Source organism: Coccomyxa subellipsoidea, assembly GCF_000258705.1.
Source record: "Coccomyxa subellipsoidea C-169, whole genome shotgun sequence".
Taxonomy (NCBI): Eukaryota; Viridiplantae; Chlorophyta; class Trebouxiophyceae; family Coccomyxaceae; genus Coccomyxa; species Coccomyxa subellipsoidea.
In genome coordinates this window covers 783776-804775 of record NW_005178026.1, presented here as the reverse complement: position 1 = coordinate 804775, position 21000 = coordinate 783776, and the positions used below count along the sequence as shown (strand labels likewise).

At 51.4% G+C, this 21000-nt stretch overlaps 1 protein-coding gene across 1 annotated transcript in view; it reads right to left on the bottom strand.

The window, feature by feature from the left end:
* Positions 1-21000, bottom strand: part of COCSUDRAFT_58178 (hypothetical protein) — a gene marked incomplete at both ends in the record, with an annotated part of 40513 nt that overhangs the window by 16835 nt on the left and 2678 nt on the right. Inside the window, 41 exons of the mRNA XM_005644428.1 lie at positions 235-368; positions 769-904; positions 1276-1410; positions 1797-1968; positions 2300-2396; positions 2806-2923; positions 3330-3491; positions 3887-4066; positions 4442-4711; positions 4962-5080; positions 5370-5526; positions 5809-5935; positions 6188-6345; positions 6705-6924; positions 7490-7697; positions 8014-8128; positions 8363-8485; positions 9006-9188; positions 9606-9749; positions 10125-10250; positions 10661-10800; positions 11199-11377; positions 11620-11759; positions 12044-12217; positions 12621-12749; positions 13235-13407; positions 13890-14022; positions 14380-14505; positions 14756-14868; positions 15127-15258; positions 15804-15978; positions 16301-16417; positions 16835-17022; positions 17434-17589; positions 17962-18067; positions 18361-18476; positions 18761-18824; positions 19095-19201; positions 19776-19860; positions 20140-20259; positions 20512-20727. Coding sequence (XP_005644485.1) covers positions 235-368; positions 769-904; positions 1276-1410; positions 1797-1968; positions 2300-2396; positions 2806-2923; positions 3330-3491; positions 3887-4066; positions 4442-4711; positions 4962-5080; positions 5370-5526; positions 5809-5935; positions 6188-6345; positions 6705-6924; positions 7490-7697; positions 8014-8128; positions 8363-8485; positions 9006-9188; positions 9606-9749; positions 10125-10250; positions 10661-10800; positions 11199-11377; positions 11620-11759; positions 12044-12217; positions 12621-12749; positions 13235-13407; positions 13890-14022; positions 14380-14505; positions 14756-14868; positions 15127-15258; positions 15804-15978; positions 16301-16417; positions 16835-17022; positions 17434-17589; positions 17962-18067; positions 18361-18476; positions 18761-18824; positions 19095-19201; positions 19776-19860; positions 20140-20259; positions 20512-20727 — 5973 coding nt within the window. The remainder of the gene's footprint in view (positions 1-234; positions 369-768; positions 905-1275; positions 1411-1796; positions 1969-2299; positions 2397-2805; positions 2924-3329; positions 3492-3886; positions 4067-4441; positions 4712-4961; positions 5081-5369; positions 5527-5808; positions 5936-6187; positions 6346-6704; positions 6925-7489; positions 7698-8013; positions 8129-8362; positions 8486-9005; positions 9189-9605; positions 9750-10124; positions 10251-10660; positions 10801-11198; positions 11378-11619; positions 11760-12043; positions 12218-12620; positions 12750-13234; positions 13408-13889; positions 14023-14379; positions 14506-14755; positions 14869-15126; positions 15259-15803; positions 15979-16300; positions 16418-16834; positions 17023-17433; positions 17590-17961; positions 18068-18360; positions 18477-18760; positions 18825-19094; positions 19202-19775; positions 19861-20139; positions 20260-20511; positions 20728-21000) is intronic.

The following is a 21000-nucleotide window of genomic DNA, read 5'->3' as shown; positions in this document are numbered from 1 at the left end:
CACAGCAGGCTGCAGTTTCCCAGCAGATGGAAAGTGGCGCCCACATTTCAGAAACAGGCAATGAAGTCACATTCTCGCATGAAATCGCCTACTGGTTGCTTGTCTGGATGAGATCACCGTGATTCACTCCATGCCGATGCACGTATCAGGTCATCATTTTGCAAAGCCGATCAGTGCTGACAGGTCCTAGATACGCAGGTAATTGAACGTGCCGGTGCAGTGATCATGACTCACACGCAGGACCTCTTCGATGTACCCAACACCGGCCACTGCGCCCCAGGAGATGGCGAGGCCTGGCAGACCCACTCTCCTGCGCGACTCGCACAGCATCTCGCCCACCATGTTTGCCCACGCGTAGTTGCCCTGGCCTGCAGAATTTAAGAATCCGTTCAAATATAGGGCCTGCAGAATTCAAGTTCGGGGTGTCAAATTTCCCCTTTCTTCGGACTGCAGTGATTGCCAGACTGCACAAGGAGAGTAAGTCTCACAACACTCAGGAATTTATGGTAGCACCATGCCAGCAAACTGCATGCGTCCTGCCACCACTTATCGTTAAGGTCAAGTATGGAAATATCAGGCCGCAGCGGGGTTGTGTAGTGCATCACCCTTACAACAATACTTGAATAGTATATACGAGCGAATGACCATGCCTCCTTTAGCTTAGCGTAAAGGGCGCCACTTCGTCTGTCTGTCCAGGCATACTGCCGAAGTTCCACCGTCACCTAATTTGTGTTTGAATTTGAAGTTGAATTCGAAAGAGCGGCGCACCTTCGTTGCCGGCCCACGCGACCATGGAGCTGAACATGACAAAGTGCTCCAGGTGAGTCAGCCCTTGGCAGGCCATATCCAGGTGCAGCGCCCCCTGCGCCTTGCACTCCACCGCCTTCTGCCAGCTTTCGCCAGTCTGCGATTCTAGACAGACAGACTGATCAGTAAATCCCTTATGCTTTGTTCCCTGACCAGAGCGCATGCCAAACAAGCATAGTGCCTAAACCATAAAGCATCCCTGTGCCCTTGCTAATTTGCACTTGAAGCATGCAGACTTCTTTCCCGCCAGTTGGCATTCTAATTGCCCCTGCTTAGCATTCCTTTTGTCAGGTCCTGTGTACAAAACGAAGCACTTCTGTGCGCACCAGAGTGCAAGTGGTTTTATTCACTAGACCCAGCTCAAATGCTCTCCCCTCACAACCCAGGGCTTCCTGACAGTGCAAGTTTCCAAGAGCGCAACCAGGACCTTTATGATGCCTGTAGTAATCGCGGTTTAAATGACTGCACCTGGTTGGTCAGGAAGCGGTCGCTCAGAATCATGGCGAGGTGGAAAACGCCACCGACAGGAGCCTGGCCGTCTGCGAGCTTGATCAGTGCATGCGCCTCGTCAAGGTTTGCCACGTCCAAGGTTGACACCGCCACCTGCATGCATGCATTGCTCAGGCTTCACGCACGGGAAAGGTAATGCATAGGATCAATTGCATGATTTTCCCAGTTCTTAGCACTAGATACGTCAAGCAGCAACTGGATGATCTCTTCTGCAGGCTCTCCTGTTCTTGCACACCTCACCCAGACCGGATTTGCAAGACCAGTCACTATTGTTCTTACACGCTTTCCTGCCAGAAGGCAAGGTACGTCCTGCAGACTAGACAAATCGCCTCAAGAACTTGCCCCATGCAGATATTGAAAACCCCAGCCAAATGATGACATTCACACTCCCTAACTTCCCTTCTTGCGCCGACCAAGGCCCCATTTCTGCTGGACCGGAGTATTTTACATCAACATCTCATTAGCTGATGATCGATTACCTTGGCGCCAAAGCTGTCGCGCAGTCTCTGCACGCAGGCAGCCTGCTCGCCGGTGCGCATGCCTCGCTTGGAAGTCAGCACCAAACTGCGAGCGCCCTTTTCGGCCATCCAGGTCGCCGTCGCCAAGCCAAAGCCCCCCAGTCCTCCGGTGATCACATACGTCCTGTCGGGCCTGCAGCAAGAAAGCAAATTTTGCTGAGACGCTCACGAAAATTTTCTCCAAAGAGTCTCTACAGCAATGAACCGCTGTTCGCTCAGATGCTCACGCATCGTTTTGTCCGAGTCTCTGATAAGGTCTGGTCCTCCGCTATAAAACAACTGAAGGGCTGCCGGCACTCACAGGCTTTCATGCTGCACACATTTGGGGCGTCTTTGGACAGACTTTTGGGTGCTGGCAGGGAAAGCACTACCGGACAAGATCAAAGAAAAGTACACTGTCAGGACAAGGCTCTGGCAAGGAGGATTAAGACTTGCAGGAATAAGGGGCAAGATCGGTGTCTCACCTGAAGCTGATCTGAGGCACCGCGCTGAGCTCTGAAGAAGGAGCCACCTCATCTGTCCCTGGGATTGGTTGCACCAGGACCTTCCCGATGTGTGTGCCTGGGAATAAGCACACAGGGGCTTGAGCTACCTCTCCCTGACTTGCCAGGAGACTCTTTTTGGCATAATCGACAAAAACGTACAGTGTGCCCGTCATTTCTGATCGTCATGATCTCTTGCATGTGTGGCTTTATGTGCAAAGCGCATGTGGCAAACGTTTCTGCTGCAGCATAAGAAGTACTGCTAAGATTGATCAAAGATTTTGCTGTTTGCTGTTGCTATTGCCATCACTATCCCTATCCCAGACACGACTTGCAAGAATTTCTGAAAACAAGGTGCATTTGCAAGAGAGGTGTCATCTCAAGACCGTCTTGGCCTGTCATTGGGCCACATCAAGACGTACCCAGATCAAAGATCTCTGGGGACTACAAAACAAATAGAGGTGGTGACATGAGTAGTGGGCCCGCACCTGAGGCCATGTAGCGGAAGGCGGAAGGTACATCATCCGCCTTGTAGACCTTGAATGGCAGCGGCTGCACCTCGCCTGTGCGGATGCCCTCATTCAGAAGAGCGCTCAGTTCCGCCATCTGTGCAGAACAAAGCATCACACACGTTGTTGGCTCTGAGATATCATCAGGGCTGCCAAAGAATCAAACAATCCAGACTACATTTATTCATATCTTTCATTTGTATAAAGAATACTGTTATTAGTCATCTTAAAGGAAAGAGTAGGAACTGTGCAGCTGTAGACCTGTTTACAGTATTGGAGTGCAAATGCAAGAGCAGACAGCAGAGCAAAGGGCCTCTGTTCTTTTCCAATTTGCTTGACAGGTTATGGCTCAGGACCATCGTAAACTCCAGGATTTTCTCTTTTGAGTCTCCGCCATCATTGAACAGGCAAGCCAATGATTTGCAGCAGCAGGCTAATATGTTTTTGGGTTTCAGGCAAAAACCTAAATGTTTGGAATTCGTGTTTGGACTGGAGTGAGTCACCTTAGCGGGGTCTTCGCCGTCGTTGAAAACGCGGTCGAGATCAATCCCCTGGAACTCGATGTTGCGCAGCAGTGGCCGCATGGAGAGTCCGGTGCCCTTCAGGATGTCATACTTGCCGATCTCCAGCAGCTTGCCGTAGCTAGCAATGCACCGGACGCTCGCCTGCAGACAGGATTCATGGTGTTTACTCTATGACCCCTGATAATGAGGCGATTGACACACCCTACAGGAAGCGAAGCATGCAAAAAAAATCGTTGTGCAACAGTGACAAGTCTTCTCACAGCGGCAGTGTGTGCCATAGTAAAAATTTTCGCTAGCTCAAATCTTCAAGCCCCAATTTTCAAGTTAGCTCCCTAAATGCGGCTTGCGTTGCAAAAGCTTGTTGCCTGGTCATCGCCATTGCCTGGATTCTTGTCTCTTACACTGACACTGACAACTGCCAAAGTCTACAATGCCAAGTACACTTCAAGTTTCTGGAGCCACCCAGATTTGAATTCAACAAAAGTATTCATGTTTTCAAATTCCAATTATCAAATTCGAAGCGCCAGAAATCTTACCTGCAGCTTGTCGCCTGCCAGGGAGTTGAGCACCATGTGAACGCCGGCCCCCTTGGTGGCGCGCAGGACGAGTGCCTCGAAGGAAGTAGAGCGGCTGTCGCCAATGTGGTCTTCCTTGAGCGCCGGGAACCTCTCCATCAGGAATGCCTTCTTCTCTGCAGAGCCGCACGTCACAAACACCTGCATGCGGCATTACACACCCTTCAGACCTGATAAAACTGTGATATAAGGGTGCAATTATAATGCAAGTGCAAATACCTGCATGCGTCATTGGAACCCTTCAGCCCTGATGTCTGGTGCCAATATATTTTTTCCCGTCACCAAAGATCAAATGTGCAGTCTGCAACGAAACTGTGGCTGTACCAAACCACGGTAGCTAGCCAGGAATTGCAAGGGCAAAAAACATGGAAATTGTGGCAAGCTAACTCCCTATACAAGTGAAACATGCAGCTATGCGGGGATCGCTCAGCACATGTAGCACAGACTGCAGCCCCGCTCTGGCAGCTGATTTAGCCACATACAAAAATTTGGTAGATCTGACCCAGTATTGCTCACCTCGCAACCGCGGTGCAGGCAGATAGCGATGGCCGCCAATCCCACGGCGCCGCTGCCGGAGTGTATCAGCACGCGCTGGCCGGGTAGGAGCCGGCCGCGCATGACTAAGGAGTAGTATGCGGTGCAGTAAGCCACGGGCACTGTCGCGGCCTGGGCAGCGGTCCAGTCAGCTGGGTAGTCCCACAGAAGCTCGCCACGTGTTGCTAGGCGAGTGGCTATCGCGTTCTGGCCCACGCCCATCACGCGGCGTTCTCCGACTCCGACTCCGACCTGCATTGTTACTTTGGTTAGTAAACGCATGCATGCATTGCTTCTCCAATGGCAATTTGCTGCTGCACAAGACAACCCGAGGGTTGCAGATTGCGCTGTTGAGTAATCTTGGCATGGTTGCAACAGTTCAGGCTGATTTGTAACTTACAAGCTTGAAAGCCGACAAAAGCAAAGCATCAGCAGCTCTCTTTGACAAGATTTAAGTCACAGGATCTGTGAGCCTAGCAGTGAGTAGCTCTGGACTTTGCACCTTGCCGGAGAATTCGAGGCCGATGTAGTCACCCCCGCCCTGGCCGTTTTTGCCATGCGCCATCAGGTCTCGGCTCAGCTTCCCATACGCAAGCATCACGTCGCGGAAGTTGAGCGCGCCTGCGCAGCAGCTACCGCTTGTTATGACTTGCCAGTAAAGGCGCGGCAGGCATGACACTAATTTTTGACTTTCAGCTGTGAATCACATGTGTCAGACGCATGCGATGCTGTTGAGAACTGATACCTAAAATCACGGACAGGCGCTTGAAACAAAACCACCGGCCGGGGATGATTGCACGGTCACCGCGGTTGTGTTGCTACCACTGCTCTGGTTTAGGGGTCTCATGGTCAAATCTGGTCTTTAAAAATAGAAAATCCTGGACATTTAATTTATTTTCTTTGAACGCACCGTAGTCAACGTCGCAGACCACGTAGCCGTCTGCAGAGGAAGGCAGAGGCAGGTTCTGCACCCAGCGCATGGAATTGAGGTCTCCATAAGTCTGCACCTGCAGATGCGCGCCCTGCGGTGCCCCCGCCCTTGCTGAAAGCTTGTCCACTTTGTCAGCCTGCACGCAGCACCATTCAAATTCAGGTATGCGTTCAGTTTAGGGCATGGGAAACTTTGATAATTAGGCAGCCAACTCTATGCAGACTGCAGACTGAAATCTGAAAGGGGAACAGCAAAACACAACCACCCAAGAGAACGTCACATACCAAGAGGGCTTCACATCAAAGAGCCTCCCCAGCGAGGTTCAGAATTTGGCCGGGAGCTGACTCGTACGGTGGGATACCCTAGATTGATTCTGATCTTGTACTCTGGGTTCAAAATTCGAAGTCGAAATTTGTACCGGCATGGGGATGGAGCGGTAGGCGCCGTGGCGGCCATCGACAAAGACATTGAAGGTCAGGTCCAGCTGGCGGGCTTGCTCGACAAGCGGCGCCAGGTCAGCATCGCCATCGCCGACATCACCGCGCCTGTGACATCGGCAGAACCAACTCAATTGCTGCTTGCTTAAGGGGAAAGCAGAGACGCCCGAAAACTCCTGCTCCGAGCACATGGCTCACATGATTGCAGTTATGTACTGCAGGTGGGATCATTGGGATCATAACGCAACAAAACGCAGCACAGAGCATCCCTGACTCAGACTCAGTTATATTCGGAATTCTTTTGATTACCACGCCCCATCTCTGTGGTCTAAACAGAAGATAAGCAGTAGTTGTGTGCACCTGTCGCCGGTGTGCAGGCTGTACTTGGAGGAGGCATCCATAACACAGCGCAGAGCACCGCCCCGGGGCTCGGCTCTTGCGCACTTCATGAGACCAAGGATCCCTGCGTTGCTCTGCAGCGTCCCTGTCAGCCACAGCCGGCCGGCCGCCGCCGGTTCCTGCGCGCCAAAAGAAAGAATTCGAGTATGAGAATTTCTTAATTCATCTGGTTGAATGCTAGTACAAAAACACAGCCGGCGCATGCAGTGCATGCAGGATCAAGAGCATTGCCAGGTGTAATCTTCTTACAAGCCTTAATCTTTACAAACCCAAGGTCCAGGGCAGAGCTTTCAGGGCATTGGTTTTCTCCAACAACCTCTGGCAGGAAGGTCTTGAGTACCCCATTCTTGTAACCCCCGTCCCTCGTGAGCCTTGCCCACATGTGATGGATGGTGCTGACATCAGCGCTGCACAGAATTAAGACCTACACTAACCGTTAGTCATCCCTGTGATAACCAGGAGAAGTGGGATCACTCACAGCGTCGGGTGCAGGCGTTGCCTCTTCCTTGGGGCCGCCCGGAGCGGGCATCCCACGCTCTGCTCCAGCCACGCTGTCGAGTGAGTCAGTGTAGTCATGCAGCCAGGTGTCCATGGCAGCCTCTGACGCGCCGATACGTGGCGCCCTCAGGATTACGTCATTACGGGCTGCCAGGTCCGGCTTGCGGTAGAGGAACATGCACCCGCTCGCGTCAGGGCACCTGCGAACACATATTCAATCTTTGAGTATCGTTCTTGCAAGATTTCTGCAGACAAGCTGCAGGACTGGCAATATCATTTGCAGTTTAAATATACTGTAATATACTCCTGGGAACCCTCCCAAGGCAAGGGGAAATGGCATGAAACGGTACTAGCATACAAGTGCTCGGAGACCATGACAAATCAGACAGTTGCCAGCTGCGCGGCATGGCAGCAATTGTGCAATCATTTCCACTGTGCTGCAAAAGAGGGTTCGCACATCACTTGCCTGCTCCTGGCTTGGTACTCGAGCCAGGGCACTGGAATCACAACATCATTCAAAAAAAAGGCATCTTCATAACTTTATGAAAAGGTCCACATAAGATGCTTGCAAGATGGATGCACGACGAATCAAAGACTGGACCGCACAGCTTCAAGAGGGGTCTGAGAATGGTATAGGGTGAGTGATGCTGCCTGTGCATACAAAATCCAGCCAACCTTTGTGATATTTATAATTTTATGATATTATAGTTTTGATGATTATTATATTAGGATATATAAATGATGGTGGCATATTTGGAAACGCACGTGTGCTCGGAGACCATGTCAAGGCCGGCGGCTGCCAGCTGCGCGTGCCAGCGCTGGGGACTCATCCAGAGCCCGTACTCGCGCTCATCCGTAAAGTTCCAGGTCACCTTGTCCAGGCCCCAGGCAAAGGTTGCCAGCGGCCGAGTCGCCTCGTACGCCAACAGGAAGCCGCCGGGCGCCAGCTGCTCGGTGATGTTCGCCAGACCCACTGCAGTTCAAAAATAAGTTCAAAAGCACGACACTGTTAATTAAAAAGGTTGGCAGGAAGCCGCCCGCGCCAGCTGAGATGTGATGTTTGTCAGGCCCACTCCAGCTTCAAGTTGGAGTTTTGGAATCCAGAAGTTCAAACACAAAAAGTCCCGGGCATTGGGAGGTCCAAAGCCCGCTGCACATGATATATTTACGGGCTCATATGCAGAACCGGCCAAGGTATTGCCGCGGGGCAGCGCTCAGTGGATGTGGCTGCACGGCAAGGGAGGTTTCTTGTGTATTCAAACTTTTCATCTTCAAATATGCGGTCTCACGCAAGAAGCGGGGCTTGCCTGCCATGTTGTCACAGGTGTGGATTGCGTTGGATGCCAGGATGAGGTCAAAGGGGCCCTCCAGCTCTTTGCCTGCCGGCTTGTTGACATCCCAGACCTGCAATAAGGCAAACACTCAATTTAGATAGGCATGGAATTTAGTCCTTTTCATACCGCTGTTACTGGTATTGCAGGTCTCTTCCTGCGAAGAGGTCAGATGCGTCTGCAGACAAGCTGCAGCAGAAGGCTGACACAGGGGTAAAGTGCATCTGCAGACAACCTATGCAGATGAAAGTTTGTATCCCCAACAGACTGACCCAAAGATATACAGGAGACCCGAAAATGAGCTCACCTTGAACTCCAGGGCCGGGACCTTGAGGCTCTTTGTGAGAGCGGCGCCCCAGCTGGCAGACACGTCTGTGGCCACATACTTGAGCAGCTGCGAGTAGGGGCAGCGATCCAGCTCATCGATCACCTAAGCACATGACACATCCCTCCGTCAGATTGTCTCTTTGAGAACTCTGAACAACATGCAACCACAAGAATGAGGGTCTGGGCTTGACCAGCTTGCCAACGACCTGTGCAAGCACAAGGGCAGCATTCTACAAAGCTCCTTGTCTCCTGGCACCAAAGGCCGGCAGCGGAAATTGAATGCAATGCGCGCTTTTCCTCTCAAAAGAAACCATTTTGCAGCTCCATGGGATCTCCAGAGCACCTACTCCTTGCTAATTTGTCGAGGCCAGACCTAGAAACATGAATCAAACTGACCCAGAACTGGAATCTAAATATAAATCCCTGCAGGGGTAAGCACCCGTCAATGCATGACTAATGTGGGCGCTGAAACCCTGTGGGGAGAGTGATGACTCACTGCCGGGTGAATCCCCCGGTGCCGGTGCCGACCTCGGCGCATCGGAAGCCAAAGGTCAAATATTCACCCTTGAACCCTTACAGAACCCTACAAACCATCCCTGTTCAGGAGCAAAATGATTACTAACCTGTCGGGTGAATCCGCCCGTGCCGGCGCCGACCTCGGCGCAGCGGAAGCCGTCGGTGGAAAGATTCTCTCCGACGGTGTCCAGCATGACTGTCAGCACTTCCCCCTCAAAGCCCCTCGCAATGGGATCGGTGGCGTACAGATCCTTGTGCTCAGGGTGCTGCACGATCGCCATGTTGGGATCCTGCAGATGCAGATTTATGTCAAGACTTGCGTGCATTTTATGTGTTGTGAGTTCCGCTGAACAAATGCCTTCAAATTCCGAGCACGGTCCCTGTGCTCTTGAGTGCTGCACGATTGCCATGTTGGTGTCCTACGGAGTTTGCTGACTCGTCAAGCAAGCATGTGTTTGATATCTATAATATGACCCCCTGAACCTGATATTGAATGCTTTCTGACCCCGAGTGCGGTCCCTCTGCTCTGGGCAAAGCCATCAATTGCCATCTGTAATGAATCGTTTCAACGCATGCAAGCACATGCACATGCCGGACTTGAGGCACCCGGAGAATGCATCACTCTCCATGATCAGAACCCCTAGAAACACCACTGGCACCAAGTATAAAATTTCCCGGAAAAAAAAAGGAATGCAATGTGCACATACCGCCAGGGTGGCCTTGGCAGTCTCCTCGTCCTTGAACAGGTCCCTGTAGAGGCGGGCCAAGATGTGGCATGGCTCTGCCAGGAAGGCTTCCTCCTCTTCTGCGCTCGGAGGCTTATATGGCACCGCATTCACGAGCTTCAACACCTGCGCAGAAGCAGAATGAAAATGCTCAGAATTTTCTGTGTGTTTAGACGTAAGAAGGGAGACTTGCAACAAAAAGGGATGCATCTGCCAAATGACTTGCTTGCTTGCCAACTTGCTAGCTGTGGCGTGCTGACACTGGAAGAATTACTGGGAGTACTTGACAAAGAACATGAGCTGCAATGACTGATCAGCAGCAAGTCCGTGTTGCAGAGCTTGGAAGTCTTGTTTGGTCAGGAAAATTATCCCTGCTCTCGCCCAAGCAAGCTCTCCTATGCTGTGGAGGTCTCCTATGCTGTTAAGGACCTTCCAGCGGCAGGTACAGCATTTGTTTAAAATCTGATATAAAAGTAGACATTAGAAGAGCATGGGGCAAACCTTCTGCAGGTGATCAGGCAGGCCCTCCTCACTAGCTTGCATGGCGACCAGGTGGGGCCTGATGGTGGCTGCCAGGAATCCCTCGAGCTTACGGTAGTAGGCCAACCTCTCTGCGTCCTCGCTCACCTGCCAGCATCGAGGGATATCAGTTATACAACTTTATCTTCCTGCAGCACTCATGCCATTCTTACTTTCGGATGAAGAGTTACGGGAGGGTCTGCAGTGTTCAGGAAGGACAGAGAATTCACGCACAGCCTTTGGATTCCCATCCACCAAGTAGCATTCTGTTGGCAACCCTGCAAAGAGCGCTGAATCTAGTGCTGTGCTGGCCCGCAATTGCACCAGAGGGGCTTACTTGCTACTCAGTACTCACAATAATTAGTCATGAATGATGAGATGAGATCACTTCAAAGCCTGGACGCCGTAGGGCACGAATTTTACTTAAAAGTCGACTATGTTGAGGCTGGAAGTCTAGACCCCTTGAATCCCTTTGCTCTAAAGGAGAAAAAGAAGAGGTAAAAAGGGCTTGCCTGGACGCCGTAGGGCACGAATTTGACTTGGCGCTCGACGGTGTGGAAGTTGGGGGGCCTCAGGGGCGCGACGCCGAGCTCAACCCCAGAAATGTCCGCCATGGCGCAAGTTGTCAGGCCCAGCACTGAGTCAACCTCCACTGCCACTGCAGCACAGAACACAGGAACTTTCAGATTTGGGATCTGTATACGAGATATTGGAAAGAGGGTTTCGCAATTGCCTGCCGTGATCCCAGACTGGGTAGCAGCTGTGCTAAGCGCTGTCCATGGCTAGAATGGTGTTGTAGGGGCTGTCAACCTACGTGCACTGGTGAACACATCCTAATAGCGCTATTGTTTGGCAAGCCTGGCTCGAAAGAGCATGCCACACAACACTCATGTGGCGCATGTAGAGCCCAGTCCAAACAAACTCCCTGCCTACACATGAGAAGGTGCTCCAGCCCAAACAAGACTAGTTTTCTTGCAAAGCACAAACGCCATCGTGTATTTTCCGCACCTGTGCACCGCCAAAAATATGAACCCACAATAAATCCCCGTCCTGAACATGTTTTATGAACAACGAGCATCGACAGCGCGCCTTCTGAGCCGGTGATTGAGGCTGAGTTGGCATCCTTGATGAGAAGGCGGCGGATGCCTGTGGGCACTCGCAGCTGAGTGTCAGTTGCGTTCAGCGCCCCTGCCTGCAGTAGACCGTCCAGCAGGCGGATGAAGCATGCGTCCCACCTGCGCGCACATGCCGGCACATGCATCAGTACTGGTTTGCTATCGACCCCAAATTAATTGGGCACATATCCCAGAAAGAGGAGTTCTGAGCACAACTTGGGGCCAATTTCTGCGTGCTGTTTTGCTCTTAGCTGTCCATGCCTTTAGCTGTCCTGCACAGGCCGAGCAGGATAGCAGGCTTACAAGGTAATTTGGGAGTACTTCACAAAAACATAATGGATTTTGAATGAAGCAATGCAGACCTGAGGACGGCGGCTGAGCCGTCGATGGTCTTCTTGACGAGCATTTTGAAGTGGGGCCCGTAACGGATCCCGGTCCGTAGCACCTGACGGTAGAATGCGGGCGCCTCCATTGTGTCCAGCACGCCGTGGTCCCAGTCCACCTGCGCCAAATTGTAGTTCAAATTTCAAATTGCATTCTGAATTTGAACGCGGCAGCAATGTGGCGAGCAACGTGCGGCGGTGCGTTGGAAACAGTACAGATGCACACGATCAGGACAAGACCGAACATGAGCTACTGATCTGAGCTGCTCAAATGTCATTTCTTGAGAATGAAGCAATGAGGCAGGTTGTGATAACTGGAAAAAATTGATACTCTTGCCATTGATTGGTGCAAGTAAAAGTTTGCAAACGACGATGGGCTTCAGGCTTGCTGGTATTCTATTACCTCAGTTGGCTCTGCCTCGGCATCTGCGTCAGTCTCAGCTTGAGGTGTCTCCTTGGCAGCCGGCTTTTCTGGCGCTTCCTCATTCTCTGCCGCATCGGCAGCCGGCTTGGGAGCTTCCTTCTGGTGAACCACAGAGATCTTTCCCTCTGCGATCAGGTCCCCGCCTTGCGTCACCTGCGCACAGTTGTTTATCTTACCACTTGCTCACCAGAGAAGGCTGCCTCCTTCAGAGAGGGCCCAAAAATGCCAGATGTCCATGTTGACTCACAGCATCACAGCTGAAGTCTAAGATCGCAGTAGGAACTGATTTGGCAGGGTCACAGAACTGCTTGGGGCACTTCCTACCAAAACCAAACTTGAACTCGAATATAAATTCAAACTCAAACGACACAAGGGCTTGCCTGGAATCGGTGGCTTGCATCAAGCACAACTGACAAAGTCACATAGCCGCCAAAGGCAAAATGCGCTGCTTTAGCAACTGGACTCTGGGGTCAATTTCAAATTCAGATTCAAATCTAAGCAAGTGAAGGCTTGCCTGGAAGCGGTGGCTTGCGTCGAGCACAACCGAGAGAGTCACAGAGCCGCCGGGGGCAACAGGCACCGCCTGAACAATGCTGACGTCCTCAAAGAGCACGGGCAGCTCGGACATCTTCTTCTCCTGCTGCGCTGCGAGCGCCTCCCATGCTGTGACCAGGTATGACGTCGCCTGCACACATCAGCACAAATTCAGCATTATCTGCTTTCTTCCGCTTTTCTCTTCCGCCTCAGCAAGGGCACACAGTGGACGTAGGCATTTTGCAATGGTTGCCAGATGCATGGCAGGTTTCAACCCAAAGTTGCCTGCAATGTATCAATCTTGCAAATATGCACACATGCACGGTGTCAACAGTGACGTTACCGACTCCAGAATGCGAGGCAATCTTTCTGCACTCATCACGTACGTTTACAAAAGCTGCTATATGTTCTCAGCGAATGCATGCATGACATCCTGCCCAAAAAGGAATTGTGAAATCGCATGTGCCAACAACGAGGACATGGCCCAATTTCAAATTCAGAATCACCGCCTAAACAGGCATCTTAGTGGCACGAGGATGCGGCCGTCCACGTTGCGGTCTGCCGTGAGCGCCCCAAACCCTAAACCCTAATTTTTCAAACTTGAATTTGAATTTGCTGCCAAAACGAACTTCTCACCGGCATGAGGATACGGCCGTCCACATTGTGGTCTGCGATGAAGGCGTGCTCGGGGTCGTCGAGCTTGAATGTCCTGGTGAAACCAGCGGTGCCTGAGGAGAGCCATGCGTTGGGCAGGGGATATTCTCCGCTGTGGTCCCAGCTCACCAGCGCAGCCGCCACCTCAGCAGGAACTGCAGCAGTTGCAGACTCTTTCAGTATTAGTTCATTAACTTTACAACCTGAGAGATGGGACCAAACCAAAAAGGTTGCCTTGAGAATAAATATATGTGTTCTCTCACAAGTAGCGGCATCCTCCGCCACTGGAGTTTCGGAAAAACACCCAACGCCTGGTACTTGGACTACATGATTACCCCTGAAATGAGACATTTATCACTTTCTAACCAGTGCTGCTGCCACCTGTGCAGGCACTGCAGTGACGCATGCCCCTTCTTTGTGATTTTTTTAAGCCGCAAACCCAGGACCACAATCCCAAAAATATGAAGTGAAATCCGATTAAAGTCCTTTAAGTATGCAACATAGCTTGCAGACGCTAGCACAGGGTTGTTTCCGGTTTGCACGCTCGCAAAGATGGCGCCAGCAACCTTCACAGGGCAAAAGACACTAACATAGGATTCTGATGTCACTTTTCCAAGAGAAACAAGCAAGCACTCACGCTGTGTGGCCTCCTTGCTGAGTTCCTCAACCGGCCAGGAGAGGGCAGCGCCCTTGCGCCACAGCTCGCAGACCGAGTCGGGCACTGTCTGGCTCGCATCACTCCCCTTCTTGATCGTGGCCACATAGGGCACCTGCAACCAAGCACAAGAATCCATGATCACCTGTCCTGCCATGGTGCAATTCTCCTCGTGTTTCTGCTGTCAATATTTCGTCTTTTGAGTTCTTGGATGCCCTGCCGAGTGCTGAAAGTGAAGAGCAGGGTCAGGCATTGAATCACCGACAAGTTGATTAGAAAGGATGCAATGCAGAACCCTCTAAAATCTGATGGAACCCGTGCACCATTTGGATGCGCAGAAGATGCCATCTGTGCCGCCGAGACCTGTCGGACAAACATGCAGCAGGGATGTAGATGACACAGGAGTTTGGCAGAGCTGTCAAACTAAGCAGCAAGTTGAACAGAATTAATCAAGGTCTCCCGAGTGACTCACCTCGGGGCGGCACTGGCGCAGGGGTGAGCGCAACACGCCGTGAGGCCCGATCTCCAGCAGGATGGCGGCCTTGGGAACCGCGGCAGCAGCGTCTGTGAACTGCACCCGGTTGCGAAATGCGTGCACCTGCGCAGCGCAGGATATGTTGGGATCACTCTAGAAACCCTAAGAAAAAACTCAATTGACCCAAACCCTACATGTAAAGGGTGGTGGTATCGATGGGAGCGGACTGTTGTCCAGGAAAGATGCACTTTGGGCTGTATCCGCCGACCGGCTCTGAAAATTGCACAGGCTTGTGCATATTCACTACAACAAATAAGACACATCAAATTGCCAAGGCGCCAAATATTAATATTAAATCGAAGTCGGACCGCACCTGGTAAGCTGCAGAGCACAGGAGTGCGTCGGGGTCTTCGGATCCGGCAGGGAACGCAGCGGAGACCCAGCGCTCCGACCGCGGCTTGGGGGCGGGGATAAGCGCTTCCAACGCTGCACAGCACAAGCAGCAACCGTCACACAGAGGTCCATAACTATAAGGGTAGAGAATTCATGCATGAATCACCAACCCAGGATTTCCGCTAGCAAGCATTGGTTTCCGCCAGCAAGCACGCCCGGCTGATGTTGGAACCACCAGACCCACCCTTCAAGTGTGGTCTACTGACACAAAAAATCCTAATGGCAACCTAATGGAACGCCCCCTCATAACAGAACACTCAGCCTGCAGGAGCTGATGTGCACGGCGCTAACCTGCGCTGAGCTGGGGCAGCACGGGGTCGAGCAGGGGAGAGTGGTACGCCACTTCACAGGTCGACAGCGCGCGCACAAACACTCCCTCTGTCTTCAGAGCGTCCAGCAGCTGCTGCAGCTCCTCCTTGGGACCTGTGCGGAACATCACCCAATCTGCAATCGAATTCAAATTCTGATCACAAGGTAGCTATTGTAAGCTTCAGTGCTCCACTTTTGCAGGGCCCCACATATCCCACATCAAGTGCCCTCAGCAGGTGCACAGGGAATATCTGATGTTACACGTACTTCCAGGGCCGCTTCAAAGATGGACGCATCGTGTGCAACCAGCATTTTCCAATCAGCAGTGTGCTAAGGGTGACTACTTCCCAAGAGAATTACTTTCAACATAAAAGATTGGAGTAGCAACCCCTGGCAGACTTGGCAGAAAATAAATAAATGCGAATGGTGACCCTCCAAGATGTGCACAGTGTCATGCCTGTGATGCAACAACCAGACAATACTATTTTTGCTGGAGATACATTTAGGTGACACATATTAGTCAACTGTAAGGAAGGGATGAAGGTGCATGCGCGGGGCACCTGACAGCGTCATGCTACTGTGATATTGCCGCAATTATATGATATTGACATTGACCATGGAAAAGTAAAGGGCATATACAGAGAAGAAGTGTGGCGCACCTGAGAGAGTGGTGCTGGTCGGGCTGTTGTCGCATGCGACTACGCAGCTGCTTAGGCCTTCCCTCTCCAGACGCTCGGCCGCAGCCGCAGCGCTCAGCCCGGTGGCGGCCATGAGACCCCCCTCCAGACCCCCCTCCGGCCACTGCCGGGCGCGGTGGTACGCCACTAGCACTGCCTGGGGGCAGCCCACATGAAGGATCAACAGCTGCAATTAATTGTATTTCACTCACCTTGCAGCATTACTCCCCCAGAGTGCGATAAAAATGTCCGCTTCATGCATGATGACAGCAAAGACATTTGCATAGGCATCTCTTGCCAGTACCATAAGCAAGAAGACCGCGCAGTGCGGTGGATGATTCTCCAGCGTGCGCAAGAGCTGCACTGTTCCTGACTAAAAGCAAGGACAGGCATGGGCAAGTTTTGCCAGCAGCGGTGATGCAGTGTCTTCACCTCTTCACTCTGCATTTTGTTAGATCAGTAGGAGTATGGGTCTGCACCTGCTCGCGGGTGAATCCGCCGTCGGCATATCCGCAGGCGATCTCTCCGGCAGAGTGGCCCAGGAACCCGGCGGGCACAATCCCATACTCCTCTGCCAGCATGTCCGTCAGGCCAACCTGCATGCATGCATCCGGTGTTCTCAATGGGGACCTCAACAAATTTGAATCAACTGCATGCTCACAATTCTCTCAGGAGGGTGCTGCTCAGAGCACAGTGCAAGGCAGACCTGCTTTTGGGGAGGCTCTCACCTTTGCACCCGGCATTGCTTGCACATGGAATCTTGGAAAAAAACAAATGACTACCGTAAGCAGAAAAGCTACCTTGGAAAAGCTACCTTGCACTCTTACTGCAGGGTTACTTTGCAGGGAATGTGGTTATGGTGAACATGGAAAGTAACTCCCCCAAAATGGCAACGTGTCTCTTTGTCTCGCATGATTATTTGCCTTTCAGAGTAATGCAATTAAACCTATTGTACCCCTATCCATAATTGTAAAAAATCCAGGGGAAACTCTCAGGTTTCTGATGGTCGTTACCTGGAGAGCAATGAGGCCCACAGCGGCCAGGATGGGGTCTTCAGAAAATCCGGCCTCATCACTGAAAGCAGCAACGAGGTCGATGCCAAAAGGCTTCAGCGCCTCTGCGCACGCCTTGACTCCCCTGCTGTACGCTGGCGACTCGGAGAGGAGCTCCAGCCCCATCTTGGGCCACTGGCTTCCGTTGCCTGCACATTTTCAAATTCAAAACTCAAATTTGAATGCCGTGATTTGAGCTGTGAGCGGCATGCGGGCGAATCTGCAGGCAGCCCTCTGCTTGCAGAGCATCACTTGTGCCACGAAGTCGAGACAGCATGTGACTGTTCAATGTAGTGAGTTTTGCACCCCGCCACATCAGCATCGTGCCTGATTCCGAGGCAACAGCCTTCTGGGTTTGGAATCCTCCTTTCTGGTCGCAAAACAGAGGGTTGCATGAAAACAGACTGGCTCTCAAAAATCTGCTGCTAATACTGAGTGCATTTGCATTGCAGTACAGAATTGAATTTCCTAGGGGCTGCAAAGGGGCAATGATGGTCGGCCAAACTCGACAGGGCATGTAGCAGAAATACGATGCTTAATACTAAGGATTGAAGGCGCACCTGAGAAGGCGAACCAGATGGGCGCATTGGCCGAGGAAGCAGTGGCGGATTTGGCAACTCCTTTGTGAAGGGTCCCGCGCACAGTCAGCTTGGTTGAGTCAGCGCCCACGCTGTTGGCAAAGCGGCGCATCGAACCCGCCACGTCTTCAATCAGCCCTTGTATCACCAAGCAGCATAGTGAGATAGTACCAACGAATCCAGGGTAATTCTGCAGTGTCCTTGTGTTGCTGAATCAGTATACAGTAATAGATGGACATTGCAGCCTCTGGCAGAGCAAACAAATGTAGCCATGCAACTAAGCTTGCAGTTCCTTCGACCATGCAATGCAGCACCAGGGAGGCCTTGGGAGAACGCTATGGCAATCATGCTCAACATCAAAAGTCCTGCAAGGTGCAAGTTCTCAATTTTTTCAAGAGTGTGCAAGCAGAAGACAGCACCATGCATCCTCAGTCATGCCGGCACCAGCGAAATATTTGGCAGGATTTTTGCCAGTGGAATCGTGAGTTGAATATTTCAAGCTGGGCGTACCAGGGGCGGCCTGGATTGACTCGACGAGCGCATCAAATCCCTGCTGGGTTCTTGCAGCGAGGGGAATGATGCCGTTGTAGCCAGAAAACTCCTCATCTGTGTCTCCCTGTGGCACCATACCAGTACAGCTGTCAGCTTTTGCCAATTCCCAACCCATGCATGTTTGCTCCATTCCCATGCATGCATGCATGCATGCATGCATGCAGTACTGCTACACATGCATGCAATGCAATGACAACGACTCATTTATGCATTAAATTGATTGGATGATAATCCATGCATCTCCATACATGGCATAACAGCTGTTGCATGCACAGCAGCAAGGCATCCATGTCCATTGGGTCTTAATAAATGCCCGACAGCCTTTAGTATAGGTGGTTTTGCGGGACAAATGTTTACCTGGCTGTCTGAGAGCGCTGCACCCTCGCCATCGGAGACGTCAGGGGTTGAAGGAGCAAAGCCGAGAGGCAGGCTTGGCTTTGGGCCACCTTGCACCAAAAGGTGGACATTCGTGCCTGCATGCATGCACCAGAGCAATTATTAATAAAAGCTGGCACCAGAGGTCACAAGGGCTCCTATGTGCACTGTCCAAGTCTGATTCCCTCTTCTTAAGTTGTCCCAGTTGCCACCGGGAATCTGCATTACTCCCGTTTGGCATTTTACGCCCCAATATATCAAGCTGTGTCAAGGGCTGTGTACAAGCATGTTACGATGTCCAAAAATGGTGAGATTGGCGATTTTCCATTGACATTGGCACATTTGCAGGTTTTAAGACAGAATGGAAAATTCCGCTGCTCACCTCCAAAGCCAAAGTTGGACTGCGCCACAATGCCCCCCTCCCAGGGAGTCGTCTCAGTCACAACCTGTGCACAAATGCAAATCGGCACTTGGACTTCCTTATTGACAATTGCTTATAATGGAGCATGTTCACCACCTCAAATCGAAGGAAAAATTCCGTAGAAGGAATGCTCCGTGAGTTTGCAAGTTGGGTTGCCACTGTCTTATTTGCTTCATGTCACAGAGGCGTGGACCCATGTTTTCCAAGACATCTTCATTCCGCTCAATGTGTGTTCATTCCTTTCCTGCTTTATGAAAATGGATGAGTATCAGTAATGCTGGGAGGCTAATATTACCTTGATGACCCCTTCCTTGAGGGATTTATTGTTGGGGTTGGGCTCGTTGAAGTGCAGGTTGGCCGGCAACGTGCCATGCTCGAATGACATCAGCACTTTCAGCAGCCCTGTCACATGCGAGCAAACAATTTTCACAAAAATATTCGCATGCTGCACAGATTATTCAGCACCCAACAATATACGCCAATTGTTTGCGTGCTGCACAGAAAAATAAGCACCGAACAAGGAGCATGCATTTTGCAAACAGGCTGGATGACCAAATGTGTCAAGCAACCTCTCTGTACAGCACTCTTTCAACCATTTTTTCCCTGTCTGTCCGCCACATTTCTGTCATAAGCTCTCAGCTTCCTAACCATGCTTCTTCTTAACGGGCAACCACCACGTTGGTCAACCTGATCTTGACGAGAGATACGATAACCATATGGAATATTATGGTGTCTCCCTACCCCTCCTAAAGGGGTGGGAAACTGAGGGTTTGCGGGGTTGGAATATCGAGGCCAAAGGGGCGCATTGGCGAGTGCGCCATTCCGATGCAGCATTAGAACTTTGCTTTAGATATTGTCCGGGCCGGGGGAAAGAATGGAAACTCTCACTTTACTCAGTGGCAAATATTCACATCATGAGAATCTGGTGAATTTGTTTTAGTAATTTTTCCATCTTCAGAAGGTGCAATTGTCTCACCTGCCAGGCCGGAGCAGCCTTCACAGTGGCCCATGTTGGACTTGACAGACCCAATCAGCAGAGGCTCTTCCGCAGTGCGCTCCCCCTGCAAGCAAGCAAGCAAGGAGACCACACATCGAAGTCCGGATTCTCCGACTGCCAAAGGTCTCATTGCCAACAGCAAACAGTGAAAAAGACATTATTAATTCTCTCTGTCATAAGTGGGCCAGCACAGAGGTTGACGCTGTCAAAGTGATGTGAAGATCCCATCTCTTCATGAGAAGAATTCCAGGAATCGACTGAGTCAAGCATCTACGAATCCAATATATAATGTTTCGGTTATTTTTCGGCAAAGAAAGTTATGGCAAAAAATAACAGCACTGACCTTGATAGCATAGAACTCCTCGAGAGCGCCCAACTCTTGACCGTCGCCCACAACGGTCCCTGTGCCGTGCGCCTCAACATAGGCAACCTGGCTCGGCTTGACACCGGCTTGCGCGCACACCTGCAGAACATGCAAGCCTTGTTCCTTTTGAATTTGAACCTGTTCCCGGGACATTTAATGGGGTTTGGAGGTAAAGTGCAGGTAAAGAAGGGCAACATGCTACCAGCACATGCGCTTGTTTCATTCTGCGTCAAAACTCAATGGTGCATAGAGCTGGCCACCTAGGCTTCTGCATGCATACATGCACTTGAGGAGTGAAATTTCACCCCAACACTAACGCCCTTGAATTGTAACATTCCAGGGAAATCGGACCACTTCGGCGAGGGCGCGCTGCGCGGGGCCGGAGGGAAATGTGACGCCCTCTTTTGTGCGCCCGTCATTGTTAGTCGCGATTGTTAGAATATCTCCCCGGGGCGGCACCGGTGCGAACTGTGGCAGAGTGATCCCTGGCCGCGCTATCACGATTGCCACTATGCCGTCTGCCCGCGCGTAGCCGTTGGCGCTCGCGTCGAAGGACTTGCAGTGGCCCTATCAGCAAACAATCCAGTCAGGACAATCTTGAAATCAACTGTAAAGCCACAGGTCCTCAAAAATGCATTTGTGGCCCTGATAACACAAAGGCTCACACCTCAGACGCTGGCGTCTTGGAAAACAATGGAAACTGAAAACACCTTTATGGTTTTAAGCTTGAATGTATCGAACTCTAGGCCCGAAACCCTAAATATAAAGAAAATAGAGTTTGGTTGTCAGCACAAGCCACCGGCGAAGAATGTTTTTGGGATTGTGGCGAGTGTTGCTTGA